General features: G+C 35.0%; 1 protein-coding gene across 2 annotated transcripts in view; it reads right to left on the reverse strand.

Annotated features, from left to right (window-relative positions):
* KHDRBS3 (KH RNA binding domain containing, signal transduction associated 3) overlaps window positions 1-16,140 on the reverse strand; it is a 90,708-nt gene that overhangs the window by 14,437 nt on the left and 60,131 nt on the right. For both annotated transcript variants that reach the window (XR_013773615.1, XM_079300675.1), the window contains exon 7: window positions 8,365-8,447. Coding sequence is in view for 1 of the 2 variants with exons in the window: in XM_079300675.1 (XP_079156801.1) it covers window positions 8,365-8,447 (83 nt within the window). In the remaining variant the exon portion in view is untranslated. The remainder of the gene's footprint in view (window positions 1-8,364; window positions 8,448-16,140) is intronic.

The following is a 16,140-nucleotide window of genomic DNA, read 5'->3' on the forward strand; positions in this document are numbered from 1 at the left end:
TTTTACCATCTATACCTGAACTATATCAAAATCGTGCTTAAAAGCACAATTTACAGCCCTCAATATTTCTACTGAAATAAAATGCAAGGACACACAATTAAGACCATTATAAAGTTTTCCTACAACCATATCCCATTTTTAAGTTGCCCAATAAAGTAGGTAGTTCCTTACCAACAAAAAGAAGTGAGATTTTTCTTCCCTTGAAAAGCAAACTGAATACAACAGGGTCCCCAGAGAGAAAACTGCAACTTTCAATTACTGCTAGTAAGCAGCCAAAGTGTGTTGACTGTCAGCAGAACAGTGTCAAATCTTCATCTGCAAAAACATGTTCTGTGACAAAAGTATGTTCTGAGCTGATGCAGCCTGATTTCTCATTCAGCTAACAGGCACTGGCTTCCAAGTGTGAGATTCCAGAGAAGTCCCTTCCTCACCCCACACCAGGGGAAAAAAATAGTCTTCCTTATATATATCTATATGTCATTCTCTAGTATGCAAATGCACATTTAAGATGTCCTTTCTCTAGTCTGGAGAGAAAATGTTGTCTCTTTTCCTTATCTTGGTATCTCTTAATCAAACTGCTGGAAAGTTAATTACTATGTGAGATGTTTGAGAAGTCCTTTCTAAATGAATAACTTCAATTTGTAAGATTGATTATCTGTGTTCTGTCTCCAAAGCCCATATATCCAGCACCATTTCTACAGCATCCTGCTGATGCCTGGCAACTGGATATTCTCTCCCTTTGTTACCTCCATCCTTCAAATTTAAAAAACCTTATTTTTAAAACAAACTGTAATTAATTTGAAGCCTTCATATAATTAAGATTTTTTTAAACTATGACTGATTCTGCAAATTACACTAACAGGTTCAATACAGCACTTCGTGTTTAAAAAATATTCTCTGTTAATGATTTTTTTTCTCCTTTGGACTTAGAAGATCTACTTTGACCTTTCCTTTCCTCATGTTTTCACTGGTTAATCAGTCAAGGAAAAAAATCAAATCCTACCAACTACTAATCCTCTTTAATTGTATTGTAGAATTCAACCATCCAGTTTAAGATGCTGCAAAATCACTAAAGTAAAATTAAACCAATCATGCAAAATTAATATAATTTCATGAAATAATGCATTTTCTTGATTCCTCAATACCTGTAATTTGATTTTACTACTTTTTGTATTACTGTAACACCTGCATATTAATTTTCTCTAGCAGTTTTCTACATTTATTTTCAAATGTATTTTTACTTGTTCCCCAAATATGGAAGCAAAGACACAGTTAAATTTAATAGCAAAATAACAAAGAAGACCAAATGAATTTTATTGATTATAATTAGTACAGATGAAGAGTAATCTAACATTTATTAAATAGTGAAGCCATTTACCAGTATCATGAGGATTCAAAAAACCTTTTCCTGTTTTGAGTGCACCATGAGGTAGGATTGTGTTTTTTCTATCACTACAGCTGAATCATCTTAGCCTTATTCCTTTTTTACTGAAATTTCAGACCTGATTTCTATAAATCAATTAAAGAATTAAAATACACTAGATTTACAATTAAACTATACTAATGAGGCAGTTCTGAATAGTTCACCTTCTCACATCTCAACATGTAATCAAAAGGAAAACATCTATCTAAACCTGATCTGAAAAACTGCATTAAATAATCTCAATAATATAAGTGCAAAAATTAGGCAGGAAACCACATTCCAGGATTTTCACTCAAAAGCTACACTTGCTTATTTATGCTAATGCTTTAAGGCTTTATTTTGCTGAATTATAACCTTCAGTACACTCTGGTATATACCAGGTGCTCATAAACAACAGCAACACAAAATGCCAACCCTTTGCACAATCCTCAAAATCAAACTTCTGCAGACTGATTTGATTTATAAGTCAAAGCATGAAATACAAACAGCTACAAGCATTAAAATGGAGAGAATTACATCTTGGAAAACTACAGTAACAGACACTCGTTTGCATATAATGCATATTTATACATCCTGGAAATGCATGATTGCTGACAAACTCAACAATGCAAATTTAAAACACTGAGCATCACAAACAAACTGTTAGCAATTAACTTTCAAATACCAACAGCAACATCTCCATAAGCCAATTTCAAATCCATATGCTCAGCTCTTCATGAAAATCCTCCTATTAAACAGGAATGTCATCATCTTTTGTGTGACTACTAAGCATAGTTTCAAAAAACACCTGAAAATCTGAGCTCCTAGTGGGAAATGAGGAGGGTATTTCCAAGACCTACATCCTAGGAATCAGCCTCTCCTATAACTAAAGTGCCTCTGGAGTAACATGAAAAGCGGTACTTAGAGATTTGAAGGATTTTAGCAAACCAATTTAGTTGTATTCTTCAGGCATCAGTTGAACAATGGCCACTGCTGGATTTCAAGATGTTTTCCTAAGTCCTTTTCAACCCCATATCCAGTTTCTCCATTGTTAGATAACCATCACCAGCTACCAAACACAAAATTCCTAAAACCTTTCACATCACAGGATTTTTGAGCATAATCTTTACAAAGAAATCATCTGTCTTGAATAAGTCACTTTTGAAATAAATGGTAAGTAAGGTAATGGATTACAAAGGAGGCTCAGGGGGAACTTTATTACTCCCTACAACTACCTGAAAGGAAATTGTGGGAAGGGCATCTGCCACGTGAGAAACACTGGATAGTGGGAAAAATTCCCTCACTGAAAGGGTGATCAGGCACTAAAACAGGCTGCCCAAGAAACAGTGAAAATCTTAAAAAAAATATGGATGTGGGACAAACCTGGGGACATGGTTTGGTGGTGAACATGGTGGTGCTGGGTTGATAATTTTATTTGATCTTGGAGGTCTTTCCCAACCTGAACAATTATATAATTCATAACACCAAATCTTTAACATGCCTAGAATTTACCATAGCAGCAATTATGTTTTTATGCACTTAAGTAAATGATCTAACAAAGTTGCAGCATGTAATTCTTATTTCCCAACACATCAACAATAACCACAGAATGATTTAGTGGCACTGAATAAACTTAGGTGTACTAAAGAGAATTTGACAGTTCCCTCAGCTCAGATTTGTCTAACTGTGTGGCTCCACGGCTCACAAGAAATTTGCAGCAGGGATTTTGAATTTATCACATTTTGGTATGATTTGAAGTGATAGTAATTATTGTTAGATATGCACAAAGAGCAGCTGAGAAATGCTATTTAAGTGAATGGCAAAATGGTTGTTGCCAAGAGAAATCTGTAGCACTAATTTGTAAATGTGGAAACCACAGAACAAGGCAGAAAACTTCAAACAAATCCAGCAATTAGTCCAAGTCATAATTTTGCCACTTTTATGCACGTTTTTAGATTAAATTCTGCTACAGAGTGAAGGTGAGACTGCCTCATCTGAAGATCTAAAATACTTTAAAATTATGCATTATAATTAAACACAAAACCACATTACTACATAAATGACCCATTCTTGTTGTCCCTGTCCAGACACTGACATACAGCTACAGAAAGTGTTCCTCTTATAGTTTAGGCTTTTGATCTCTACTGTAAGCTGAAAAATAAATCTTGAAAAACCATTTTTTTTCCTCCTAGGAAGAGTATCCCACTCTAAATGCTAGCAAACAATCCTGAAGAAGTTCTTTGAAACTTCTGAGTGCGTGAAGCAGACAGATGGGGTCTGTCCACATTCTTTTTTGTTCTACAGCAACTGTGTTAGCCATTCTCTCTCAACAGTAAACCTAAAAGCACACAGTAAACCCTCTAATGCTGCTGGAGAGGTAACAAACCCAGCCCCCTTTCTCAGCAACCTTGCCACATAATCTGGATTTCAGCACCAAAGCTCGTTCCCTGGCATGTTAACTCTCTGCAGCATCTGTCACTGCCATGAATGGTTGATCACAAGTACCTCTGCAGTCATCTCAATGCCATTAAGCAGATGGCAGCGCTGAATCCGAATGATGTAGTACATCTCCCTGGTGGACTTTGTTTCCATACACCACCATTATTCTACAATTCCTCAGTGATAAATCTTATGTATTCTAGAGAACATTAAACAGTGAGCTGACAGCGACAATTGATTTATTAGCATCCATTTCCCTTTGCCATATTATTGTCCTCGCAAACACTTGTGGAGATCATCGATGGAGTCACTAAGGGACCAGAAGCACTCTGCCTCAATTTGAAGCCTATTTCAGAGATTTAAAATAACTAGATTTTTTATTCATGCTGAAAATGTTTAAACTGCATTTTTAAATGGAGATTCAACTAAATCCTCCTGATTCCTCCACAATACTATTAGGGGAATTTTCATAATAAAATTGGTCTAGCACTAAGACCAGGCCATTAAAGTATCCACTACTTTCTGCAATAAATGCAAGTAAGTAATTACAATAATAGACAGGCTTGGAAAGTCCTTTAAGAGTGAGCTGAGTTGTCTAAAGACATGCTGGTGACAAGTCTACATGTGTCTGACATTGGCAAATAGCACCAGGAGTCATGAGTTTGGCTATCACAATTACAATTCATATTTTACCATAGGATCCTGGAAAGGTTTTTGGCACACAACTGCACATGTAACATTAATACATGTGTATATAGGAGAAATGTTATGAAGAAATTGCTGACTATATAACATGCCTTTGATTGCACATCATGTAAGCCTGATTGCATATTGAGGCATGAAGTGATGGGAGAAGAAGGTATGACTTAAAACTAAAAGAGGAGAGATTTAGATTATCTAAGGAAGAAATTCTTTACTGTGAGGGTGGTGAACACTGGTGGAGGCTGCCTGAAGAATTTGTCAATGATCTATCCCTAGAAGTGTTCTAAACCAGGTTGGATGGAGCTTGGAGCAACCTGGTCTACTGAAAGTTGTTCCTGCCCCTGAATGATGTTTGAGGTCCTTTCCAACCCAAACTATTCTATGATTCTATGAAGCCTCTGCTACCCTCTGATTTTTAGAAATTGCAAAGTATTTTTTAAATTTTAGGTTGTTTTGTTTTTTTGTAACAAGAATAAACAATATAATTGATTAAACAACCCAGTTTATACTGATAAAATTATCTAACAATCCCTCTGCAAAAAACTATACATGTAATTTAATCTTCTAAAAATCAATTAGGTATCTAGTAAAGCACAGCACAGCTTCAAGGGACATTTAAAGTCTTTTGGATCATAAAAAATAATTCTGCTAAAGGATATCCTGAAGCACTATTTGGGGCTTTGTTGCCTAAACACGCAACAGTGGATAATAAAATGTTCTAAAGGAAAACAACATTTTTTTATAGGATTACAGGGCATTAAGACAGATGAGAACTCAGGAAACTCTCATGTTTCTCTCTCTATTAGTGCTGTGGCAGATTTTACCTCATCAGATTGCCAGCACAAGAAGGATACAGTGTCACACAATATGAAATAAAATATCATCAAACTTTGAACCAGTCACTGTTTGATGTCAGCAAGAAGTTAGTACACAGAATGGTATAATTTATTTGCAGAACAAAGTCTCAACTAGTTAATTGCACACAGAAATAACAGTTTCCTATTCTTCACATCTATACATGTCACTCATCCTAATCCAACTCAGATTTGGCCATTTCTGGGAAATACAGTTGAAAAGTCCAGATTAAAAGAGCACTAAAGGAGAGTCACACTGTGTTGTGCTGAAGACTGAATTTGGAAAATGCACTTCTGCGCACCTACAGCAAAAGAAATGCTGTCATGCAACCTCTTAGAGATCTCCAAATTCCTAAAAATATTTTAGCTTCTATTGCAAGTTTCTATCTTTAACAGAGGAACCACTAAATAAGAAAAAATTGTAAAACAAAAATGAAATTTTAACTGTTTCCACCATATCACACATTGTACACTTGTGAGGATTAAGCCCTGTTCCTGCACCCAAAATTAGTCATATACTATAAACTACTGCAAGTAATTTGATATGCCAATTCATTTTCAGTTTTTTAGCTATCTCTTATATTTTATCTTTAATATACAGTATCACTAATATCACAGTGCTTCTAGAGATCAGTATCAGAAGACATACTAAAATAGTATTACTTCAAGATTACTATTTTCAATTTAGAAAATGAAAGACTAAGTTACTTCCACATGCTTGCCACCAAATGATGCATTTTAAACACATCACTGATCTCCATGTGCAAATGAAGTTTCTTTCCATGTTTTATAAGGGCAAAAAATCAAGAATAAATAAGGGTAAACTATGAAAACAATGCACTATTATTTAATTTCCTTCATGGTAAGGGCATTGTAATGCACCTAAATATGATAAGTATCTCATTGTGCTTACAGAATGATATTTTGCAATATGGGCTACTACTTGATATTCAGATTAAAGACAGGAATGCTGGTCTAGGTAGCTCTGATGGCTGTTTATAGTTATTACCTTTTGCCTGCCAATATAATCCTAAAAATCTTTCTGCCAAGCCAGAAAATATGGTAGAAAATGAGTGCTGATATCCTGTGAGAAACGTGCAATTGAATAATTTGTCTTTTTACCACAGAGTGCTTAAAAAATTAGGGGAAAAAAGTCAAGTAATCATTAGAAGGCAATAAATTAATCAAAATCTAACAATGTATGTATTGTGAAACTACAGGTAAAACATAAGGTAAAGCAATCATTTAATGAAATATCTCCTAGCTAAGCACGTGCACATGTATCTAAGAAAATTATACACATTCTTATGTATTAATCCTTTACAAGAGCCATTCCTTTACACTGAGCAATTTCAATCAAGAGATTTATTATTTTCCTAATTTTAGTTCAAAGGAAGAAAATCTCAGTGAAAACCTTCTTAATGTGGAAAAAAAATCAAATCCAAGTAATGTTTAATTTTGGCTCAGGCAAATGACTTTGTAATGAAGTCCAAATGTTTGTGTGCATTACACCCATTTAGCAACAGTACAAGCAAGAAAGGCAGAAGAGAATTGCTAACATAAAAGTTGAGGACTATGTTGGTAATTGTCTTTTGGGGAAAAAAATCCATTACCAGCAACTGTTCTCGAAATGCAACACTCTATAGAGTCTCATATTGTGAAGATTCTACACTTCAGATTTCTTAAGTCATTTTTTTATCAAGTTCAGAGTCTGTAGGAGTCAAGTATCAGACACAAAGGTAATTTCATTATTTTAGTTTGCAACAAAAAGGACACTTGAACTTTCCACTATGCTTTTTCACATTGGCTAAGTTGTTGAGCACAGAAAAATATTCATTTATACAAAACTGAAGTTGGGTGTGACAACGCTACAGCAGAGCAGATGCCAGGTGTAAACAGCTTTGTTCTCAACTTTGCTGTGAATAGTTCTGTACTCTTTTAGATAAAGCTGCATATTTAGCAAAAGGTAGAAGAAATCTGCCTCAAATACATGATTCAGTTTAATTCACCACAAGGGATTTATTAACAGGAACCCCATAACCCTACCTCAGAGGCAGGCCATAACTTTGCCATAAAATTTCAGGACATTGTCAAAGACATTAAAACATCTACTATTGAGCAAATTACGAATGCTTGGTCTGAGATAAAAAGAATGAAAATAAATTACAACTCAGTAAAAGAAGTTCTGTTTCCAGACAGGTACATTGGAAATAATCAGAAGTGGAAATGATCATCCAAATTCCTAAATTTGTAATGGGATTTTTGCCATGAAGTTCAAACCACATAAAGGAAGTAGTTTGTACTTCACAGCATGATTCCCATTGTTGGGTCACATTGATATTCATGGAGCTGCCAAATAGTGACTCCTTCAATAAAGGAAAAATTAAAAAAAAAAAAAATAACAAAAAAAAAACAAAAACAAAAAAAAAAAGAAAAAAAAAAAAGAAATCAAAGGTAATTAAAAATACTGCTGAAAATGAAGTGGGAGAAAACAAATGGCAAGGAGTAAAACAAACTGACAGGTGTATTTTTCTTACAGTCAAATACAAGCAAAATTTTGGAATATAACTTTTTACAAGTAGTAAGAAAATTTCATCAGTTCTGTTTCAGAAAATTTAATACCTTCTATGAAGTTGTCTTTTTTCTCCTCTCCCCTCCTTACCTACTCCTTCCTTCCACAATGAATCTGAATTAAATTTCCCTGAATTTCCTGAACTTTCAAAAGCTTTGATTTAGGATTTAGCATCACTGGAACTGTTAAAAGTGCTCAGTTCTGTTTCTAGTCAACCTTTCATAAATTTAACTTTTATACTTATGCAATAGTAAAGACAAGTAACATGGGGGTTATGTCCAAAATCTTCTCATGAAATTTTGCCTGTTTAAGATGAAATTGAAAAACTCTAAATAAAATTAACTGGCCAACCATAGAATTTTTCAAATCTTGTTACAGTTGATTTGGAGGCTTACCTTTGTGCTTGAGTGCTATAGCTGTTATCATAGGAATCATAGCTTTGCTCATCATAAGCAGCTCCATAGCCATCATCATACTCCTGAAATGATACAAAAGATGCAATATTAACTTCAAGCACACTCCAGAAACAGAGCAGTGACTCAGTTCTATGTGTGAAAGACAACACTCCTGAAATGTATGTATAACATATGTACACCATGAAGTGGCAAAATCTTAATCTTGAGACTACTTCTATCTACAAATATTAGACCATAATTTCTTGAAAGATATTTTAAGCTATTGGCAACGTGCTTCAAAAATATGTTTTTTTTACTTAACAGTGGCTTGTACAGATAACTGTACAAATGTTTAATGTTTCCATGTTCTTGAGTTTGAGTGAACTACTGATCTTTAAGAAAACTCTGGGAAGCACCTCAGGGAACAAAACATCTGAATAAATATTGTACAATTGACTTAGGTACATGGCATATTTCTGGACAATAAATTTAATCTTCTGTGTAAATTTGGATAGAAAAGAACTTCCCTAGAGATAAGACTAGTAAGAATGATAGTTTACTACTCTAAATGCCCTTTGAATACTCTTCAACTTATGGGAGTTTATCACTGTGGAAGAAACTAGAAGTAAGGATTTCTTACTTCTCTCCACACTATATTTGCACTATTTAAATACACACTGTAACACTCTTCCTAAATCAGTGCTGAATTTGAACCAACTACTAACTCCAGCCATATAGAAGTTTAGAATAAAAAGAAGTGACAGTGATTATGAGTTTTCACAGAGAAGGATTAGCAATAGGAATCTGAAGAACTGTCATCAATTTACTGTTTTGTCCAATAATACACTTATCTGATCTAAACACAGGAAAAGAAGAAATGGCTCATCCACTGCATTGATTCCTAGGAACCCCTAATATCCAAATCCTGTCTAAATAAGCCAAAAATATCAATGGCTTTTTAGGAGTATGTTGCCAGATGAGAATGACCTAAAAAGAAAACACTTTGAACACTGGGGGATCATCCTTCATATACATCTGTGTGTGTTTGTGTGTGTGTTTAAATAAAAATGGTGCTTTCTGAATAAGTGTGTTTATCCAGCCCTGGCAATTAAAGGATAAAGCCTCATTAAAGAACATTTTCCATAAAAGGAATGTTTAAGAATCTTTCAGCAATGACAGAAAACAAAACCAACCATCAGTATTAACTCAGGAACGACAAATGATGGATTGTCTAACTCTAGTAGAAAATATCTCCAATGATGAGAATCTGACAGCTTTCTGTAGCAGAAGCCAGTCACATTCTCAAAGCAACTGACAGGAAATCTGATTTCCTATGAGTTTTTTTGCAAGTTTTCCAGTCATTTGGAATTGCTTCTATGGAAAACAGGCAACCTGCCTATCAATAGAGCTTCACCACTGCTAGATCAGTGCACATGATTGTTTCCCAGCAGTGATTAGGTGAAGAGTGTCTGTGAGCATTTGCCAGCACAGTTGAGTGAGTTTATTCATTGGTTTGGAAGAAGAAACTAGGATTCTTTCAACTGTCAGCTGCATGGAGATCCATTAATAAATAGTCACTCCTAAAAGGAAATGCATTTTCTCTTTCAGTAATTCACTGCCCTGAAACTAAAAATTAAAATAGACTCTTAGGATTTTCTTGCCCATCAGATATGGTTTTTTCTTGATAAGCCACAGACTAAACTCCAGCCCCACTGCCTCCTGGTAGTTATGCCAAACAGGCATTTTATTACTTATTGATGCAATACACACACATCTGCTAACAATACAGACCCTGAACAACAGCAGAAGCTGCCTGAGCCAATTTCTTTGCTCTGTTCCAGAACATTTATATGACATTTGGTCTCCTCTCATAGACTCTCCAAGCTGTGAACCAGCCATCCCTAAGAGAGGCTTCCAAACTTCAAACTGGGCACCTCCAGCAGTGGCAGCAAATGAAAGCAGAGGACTGAAATGAACATTTTAATGTGTTAGGAAAGCTTTGCCCCTAAGGAATGATTAGAGGCCTCTTGAGCAATCAGTCCTCTCATGCACATTTATGTTAAATATTTAACTGAAAAAACAGATCATGAAAGAAAGATGGTAAGAGAGTTCTTTGAAGTCATGGTGTTTCTATGATTTCCTTAAAACAGAGGAACAAATTAAATTTGAAATGAGAAGATCCTTCATAAGATGTTTAGCAGAACAAAAGAAAATTTGGGGGAGGTCCATTCTGTATCAGACTGAACTATTTCTTTAATCAAAAAAAGAAAATTAAAAATTTTCTTCCAGACGATTTTTGTCCAGGATTAATCACTGTTCATCTTTTCATGTGTTAATAAGTTGATAACTGCTGAAATTAAGCAGTTATCATTATGATATTGCTGATGGTGGCTCTTAGAAGTCTTGTAAGGAAAGACTTCTGGTTTGTGGTTTATGTGTGGGACTCATGTCAGAATTAAAATCATGAACCTGAGCTTTAGAGATTACTATAATCTGTCTAAATAGATCAATTATCTTTTATTGATGAGTATCACAGAATCACAGAATGGTTAGGGTTGCAAGGGACCATAATGATGATCTTGTTCCATCCCCTGTCATGGACAGGGACACATTCCATGTGTCCAGACTAGAGCAGGCTGCTCAGAGTCCCATCCAACCTGGCCTTGAACACTTAAAAATGGGGCAACCACAACTTCTCTGGGCAGTTTGTGCCAGAGCTTCACCACCCTCACAGGAAAGACATTTTCCCTAATAATTACAGTTATAAATCTCAAAGTTTACACTAAAACCAAGATAAATATGTGAAACATGCTCCAAAAATAAAATGAGTTTGCTCTTAATAGCTTGTTAAGAAATAAAAGATTCAAATTCCAAAATATGTCTTTGCTCTGCACAATTCCTTTGAAGTAGCAATTAGGCAGGAGCAGCTGAAGTATGTTTCAGAGCTTTCCCTGAACTACATCTGACAGTGTTTGCTCTTAGTCATGCAGTATTTGAAAATTTTCTCTTTCAGAAGGTTACAAATAAGGTCAGCCCAGACAGATTTTTTTACATTTTAAATTAAATCCTCACTACTTGAGTATTTTCTTTCTGAATCAGACCTCTAGTGGCTTCAGTAAAAGTTTTCTTTGACTTTATTAAGTATTTAAAATAGGTGAAATATCCTTGGCCATCTGGCATGTTTCAGTGCCATAAAATACCATGCTAACTTAAATGAAAATAACTATCATTTTTACACATATATAATGAAAATGGACAGAACTGAACTTAAAGCACAGAAAGCCTGAACTAAAGTACATCCTTATACTAAGTACATTCTACTAAGCCCAAGCATTGCTATAGAGATTTCTTTCTATGTAATAACAAAAGAATTATACCTTCACAAGAACCTTCTCATTATATTTTTCCTGCTGATTTTTGGGCATCTTTCAGGTACTTATAAAAGTGTTCGCTTTTATATTTAAAGTCATTATTCTTCTTCACATGGATGATGGTGTCTGAATGCCTTCCACCTACTAAATGCAATACAATGGACTTCCCTCTCTATTCATACTATGTGTCTAGGAATAGCTTTTCCTAAATGTACTCAGGTATCAGAAAGTTTACTGGTGAATCCATAGTTCATCTCCCACTTCAAAACCCAAAAGCCCACACCACATCATGTCTTCATTCCGTGAACAGAAGCCTTTTTTTTTTGTTATTCATTATTCTACTTTTCAGGATAACCTAGAAAACTTAACTCTTCTCAGACTAGTCTGATCAAAAGACAACAAATGTGCTGAACAGTGTGGGCTTACAACAGAAATGGGGAGAAAAAAGACCTGAAAATGCTCAAGTCCTTTTAAACTACAAGTATTTATCACCCAACATTTGAAGTATCCACCAGGAAGGTATCAAGAGCAACTGCCTTGACTTCAGGCTTAAGAATCTTTCCCCAAAGTAACAGAAAAGCTGGTGTTACAAAAAATAATATGAAATTACTCTGTAAATTCTCAAAGCTTATTAATAAAGTCCTTTATTAAGCCAACCTATAAATGTTTCTACTTAAAAAGAGCTTCTGCCTGCAGTGGTCTCAATAATGGTGCCCACAGGTGAAATAAATCCAAAGAGCAGTACTGGTAGCTGTAATTGCTCTGTGTAAAGTACAGACATTTTTCATTAATAGAATTAAAGGCAATGTGTAAATATGCACTCTTTGAATATATTAAGGTACTATCATGGGTCAAAAAATGATAAAAGCAATCTTTGCCAAAATCTCTGCATTCCCCAAAACATTATAAATCATGCTAAGCCTTGCTCATCAGTGCTTTTTAATTACAGCAGTACTCTGAACAAACCCTTGAAGTGGAGAACAGGAAATGGTGGTTTTAAATTGTAATCTGCTGGCAGTGACAATGACAGACTACTGTTTGGACCCTCTTTAAGGAAAATGAACAATGTTTCAAAGAGCAGCACAGAGAAACAGGAAGAAAGAAGAGGGTAAAAGTGGCCTTTAACAAAAAGGCCATTTGCAGAACTGGGAAAAAAGATAATGAAATCAATAAGAAATCAATTTTCCAGCTGTTCCCATCTAAGGAAATCCATCCAAGGAAAAAATAAGGCCGTTACCACTACAGCTAAAATGTTTTCTTTTTACACAGTTTCTTTTTCTCCTCATTCTCTGAAATACTTACACCACTACTTTATCCCAGAACACTGGAGGAACATATTCCTTTTAGATAAAAACTATCAAATTTAAAAAAAAAAGTTTGTGTGGAGATTAACTTGAAGGAGAAAACACAAAAAAACATCAATGCAGTGCAATGAACTTCTTTTGGCAAATTAGAAATACAAAGGGAAGGAACAGCCATTTTGTTACATGGGAATAACATCCCCCCTCATTTAATCAACAGGGAATATGGGACAATCAAATCAAATATAGGTAGCTACAACCATCTGAAGTCTGAGTGCCACCATCAAGGACATTAACAGCAAAAATGCACAGACTGTAAGCTCTTATCTGGGAGATTTTCATCTGTTTCCATCCAGAAGGAGCCTAGTGCATATCCAGCCAGAAACAATAAGGTTTTCCTAGAATGAGAGATGTAAGAGTGGATTGTTTTTTCAAGCACCTGAAAAAAACCCTGAGGAGTTGCTAATGAATATAGACAGCAACATTTAAACCAAATTACTATCAGACTAAAACAAGTCTGGTTTTCTATACACAACAGTAGGTAGCAGTGACAGAATCAGGAGGACTCATTCAATAATACCAAGTTTCAGATAAGCAGCTTAAACTAAAATGCTTGCAAAAAATTTTTATTGGAACTTTACAGGTAAAAACTGGGGGCAGGGGGAAAAGCTGTTCAGCCTTTTCTCCACAACACTCCACTTTTTCCACAGCCAATGTCACCTCAGCTCCTGGGCAAATAAAAATATTTTGCATTCTTTTTCCATCTCATCCTGAAAAACCCAGAGAAGGTAAAAAAATTGAAATTAAAGAAATCAGTTAATTGAAGTGCTTAAAATATGAAACCTTTCTTTTCCTCCATATTTATTGCTTCTTGCTTGCCCTATTTACTATGAAAAAGAACACTGTGTTGGGAAGAAAAAGCCAAGAAATAATGTTTGCATATTATGAACTTGCTTTGCAATAGTCTTACAGAAATTCCCCTGAATTTAAGAACAGTGATAGCACTTCTAAAAAGCCAGAAGTCAGTGAGTAAAATGCTTAAAAAATTTCACAATACCTAAATGGAAACCACAACATTATCCACAAAGGGGAAAACAGGGACAGCATGGACAAAAGATAATTTCTCTAGTTCTTAGAGACTGAAGCTAATTCAAGCCCTTTTCCAGAAAACAAAAAGCTTCACATTCAAAACAACTAAGCAAATAAACTAACTGATTTAAAATGGTGCATGTCATTAGGAACCTATCAACATTCACAATACCAAGGTAAATTAAAATGTGGTATGAATCTTGCAAAGTGACAAAAATTATACTTGAACTCCATTCAAGAATTTAAATTCTTTTCAAAGTCCTATGTCATCTGGACTAGCCCTTACTTTCACTAATACTTTGCTACCACAACTTCAAGAAGCCTTTATTTGTTAAAAAAAAAAAAAGGGGGGGTTTTCTACATAGTATATGGAAATTTTTCTCTTTTTTTCCTACAGCTCTTACCTTCTTCAACCCCAAACAGCAAGTGAATGTTAATGAGAAAACTCTACTTTAAAAACAGTTCACCATGCAAAATCAGCAGTGTATTAATAGCTCCAAGAAATTGCTTCCACATTAATCCTAATTTTCAGTTTTTCAAAATCTAAATTAATTATGATCTCAATAGGGAGACAGGGAATTCAAACTTCAGGCCGGAGATTAAATCAGAATTCGCACTGGCTTTCCAAGGAAGTGAACTAAGTGACAGGCTATGGTTTTTCAATGAAATAGGGGGTTTTTTTCCCTGTAAATAGTAAGACTGCAATCATTATTTTCTCTAATGGATACCTATATCCATGTTTTGTAATAATCACTGGATCATGAAATTAATTTCTTAGCCATCCAGACAAATATTTGTGACTCAACTTTCCCTAAGGCTGACCAAATTTGCAGGATTTCCTGCAAAACCAAAAGGACAGAAAGCACTGGGACAGTATTCTGGTGGTCAGCACATCATCTCCAGAGATAACCAAGGGAACATGAATACCTGTAACAGGAATTTAAACCTTCTACTGCCAGAAAAATACTGAGACAGAGTAACACACCATCTGCTCATTATTTTGGGCAAGATCTTGTTAGAGAGCAGGTTATGGTCATGTTTTGGGTCCTCCTCATTTCTCAAAGAAAGCAGGACAAGCATATTGTCATAGCATTGTGATAGCTGGAATACACATGTACTCCACAGTACACATACAGTGCTAATTACAGTCTCACAATACAGAGTTAGTGTGAGAACTACAATCTTGAATCTGAAGTCTGCTTTGTTCATCAGTTAAAGCAATGTATTTCTGGAAATATCCACAAATGAATGCTTCAGGAACTATAAAGCCTAAAAACATCTCAAACTTTTATGGCTTTGCAGAAAGAAGAAATAACTAAATATAGATTTTAAGGGGTAAGTTTTGAAATTTGTTGTTATCAGGAACTTTTTTTGCATCCAACTGTACAGAATGTACTTCTGAGTGGCCTGTATCTGTATCCAAATTAAAATAATCTTGAAAACCAATTGTAAGTATTTCACAATGATCTTTCTCAAATTACAATTTACTAAACATTAGAAAGGCTCCTGTGGTGTCTTATTGATAGACATTCCATCTTAGTTCAATTTCTTAAGACACAAAGCAATGTCATTGAAGCACTAGCTGCCAGAAACTACACATGGGGTCAGTGCATCAGAAAACTCTGCCCTTGTATTGACCCTTGTCTGAACATCAGAAAACATCAATAAAATGGCCAAAACCAGAAATAAAGCCCTGCCCCAAACTTTCCCCAGAACAGGTAGAAACATTTAGATGTGACTGTCTTCCAAAGCAGTGTTGAAGCAAGTCTTGGCCACAACATGCTAGACTGATGAGTTGGGTTTTTTTTAGTGTAGGCATTACACACTGCCAGAGCAACAATGTTTAAAGTTCTTAATGCCTAAAAATCTGATTATGAACTCAGATAAAACTCACTTTGCATTTAACACAACTAGGCAGCCAAAACAGGACTTGACACAGGATCATCACAAATATATTCATGCAGTACAGAAGTGAAAGACTGGCAGAATATTTGCAAAATATTTGCCTTTGTAAA

Source organism: Erithacus rubecula, assembly GCF_903797595.1.
Source record: "Erithacus rubecula genome assembly, chromosome: 3".
Lineage (NCBI taxonomy): Eukaryota > Metazoa > Chordata > Aves > Passeriformes > Muscicapidae > Erithacus > Erithacus rubecula.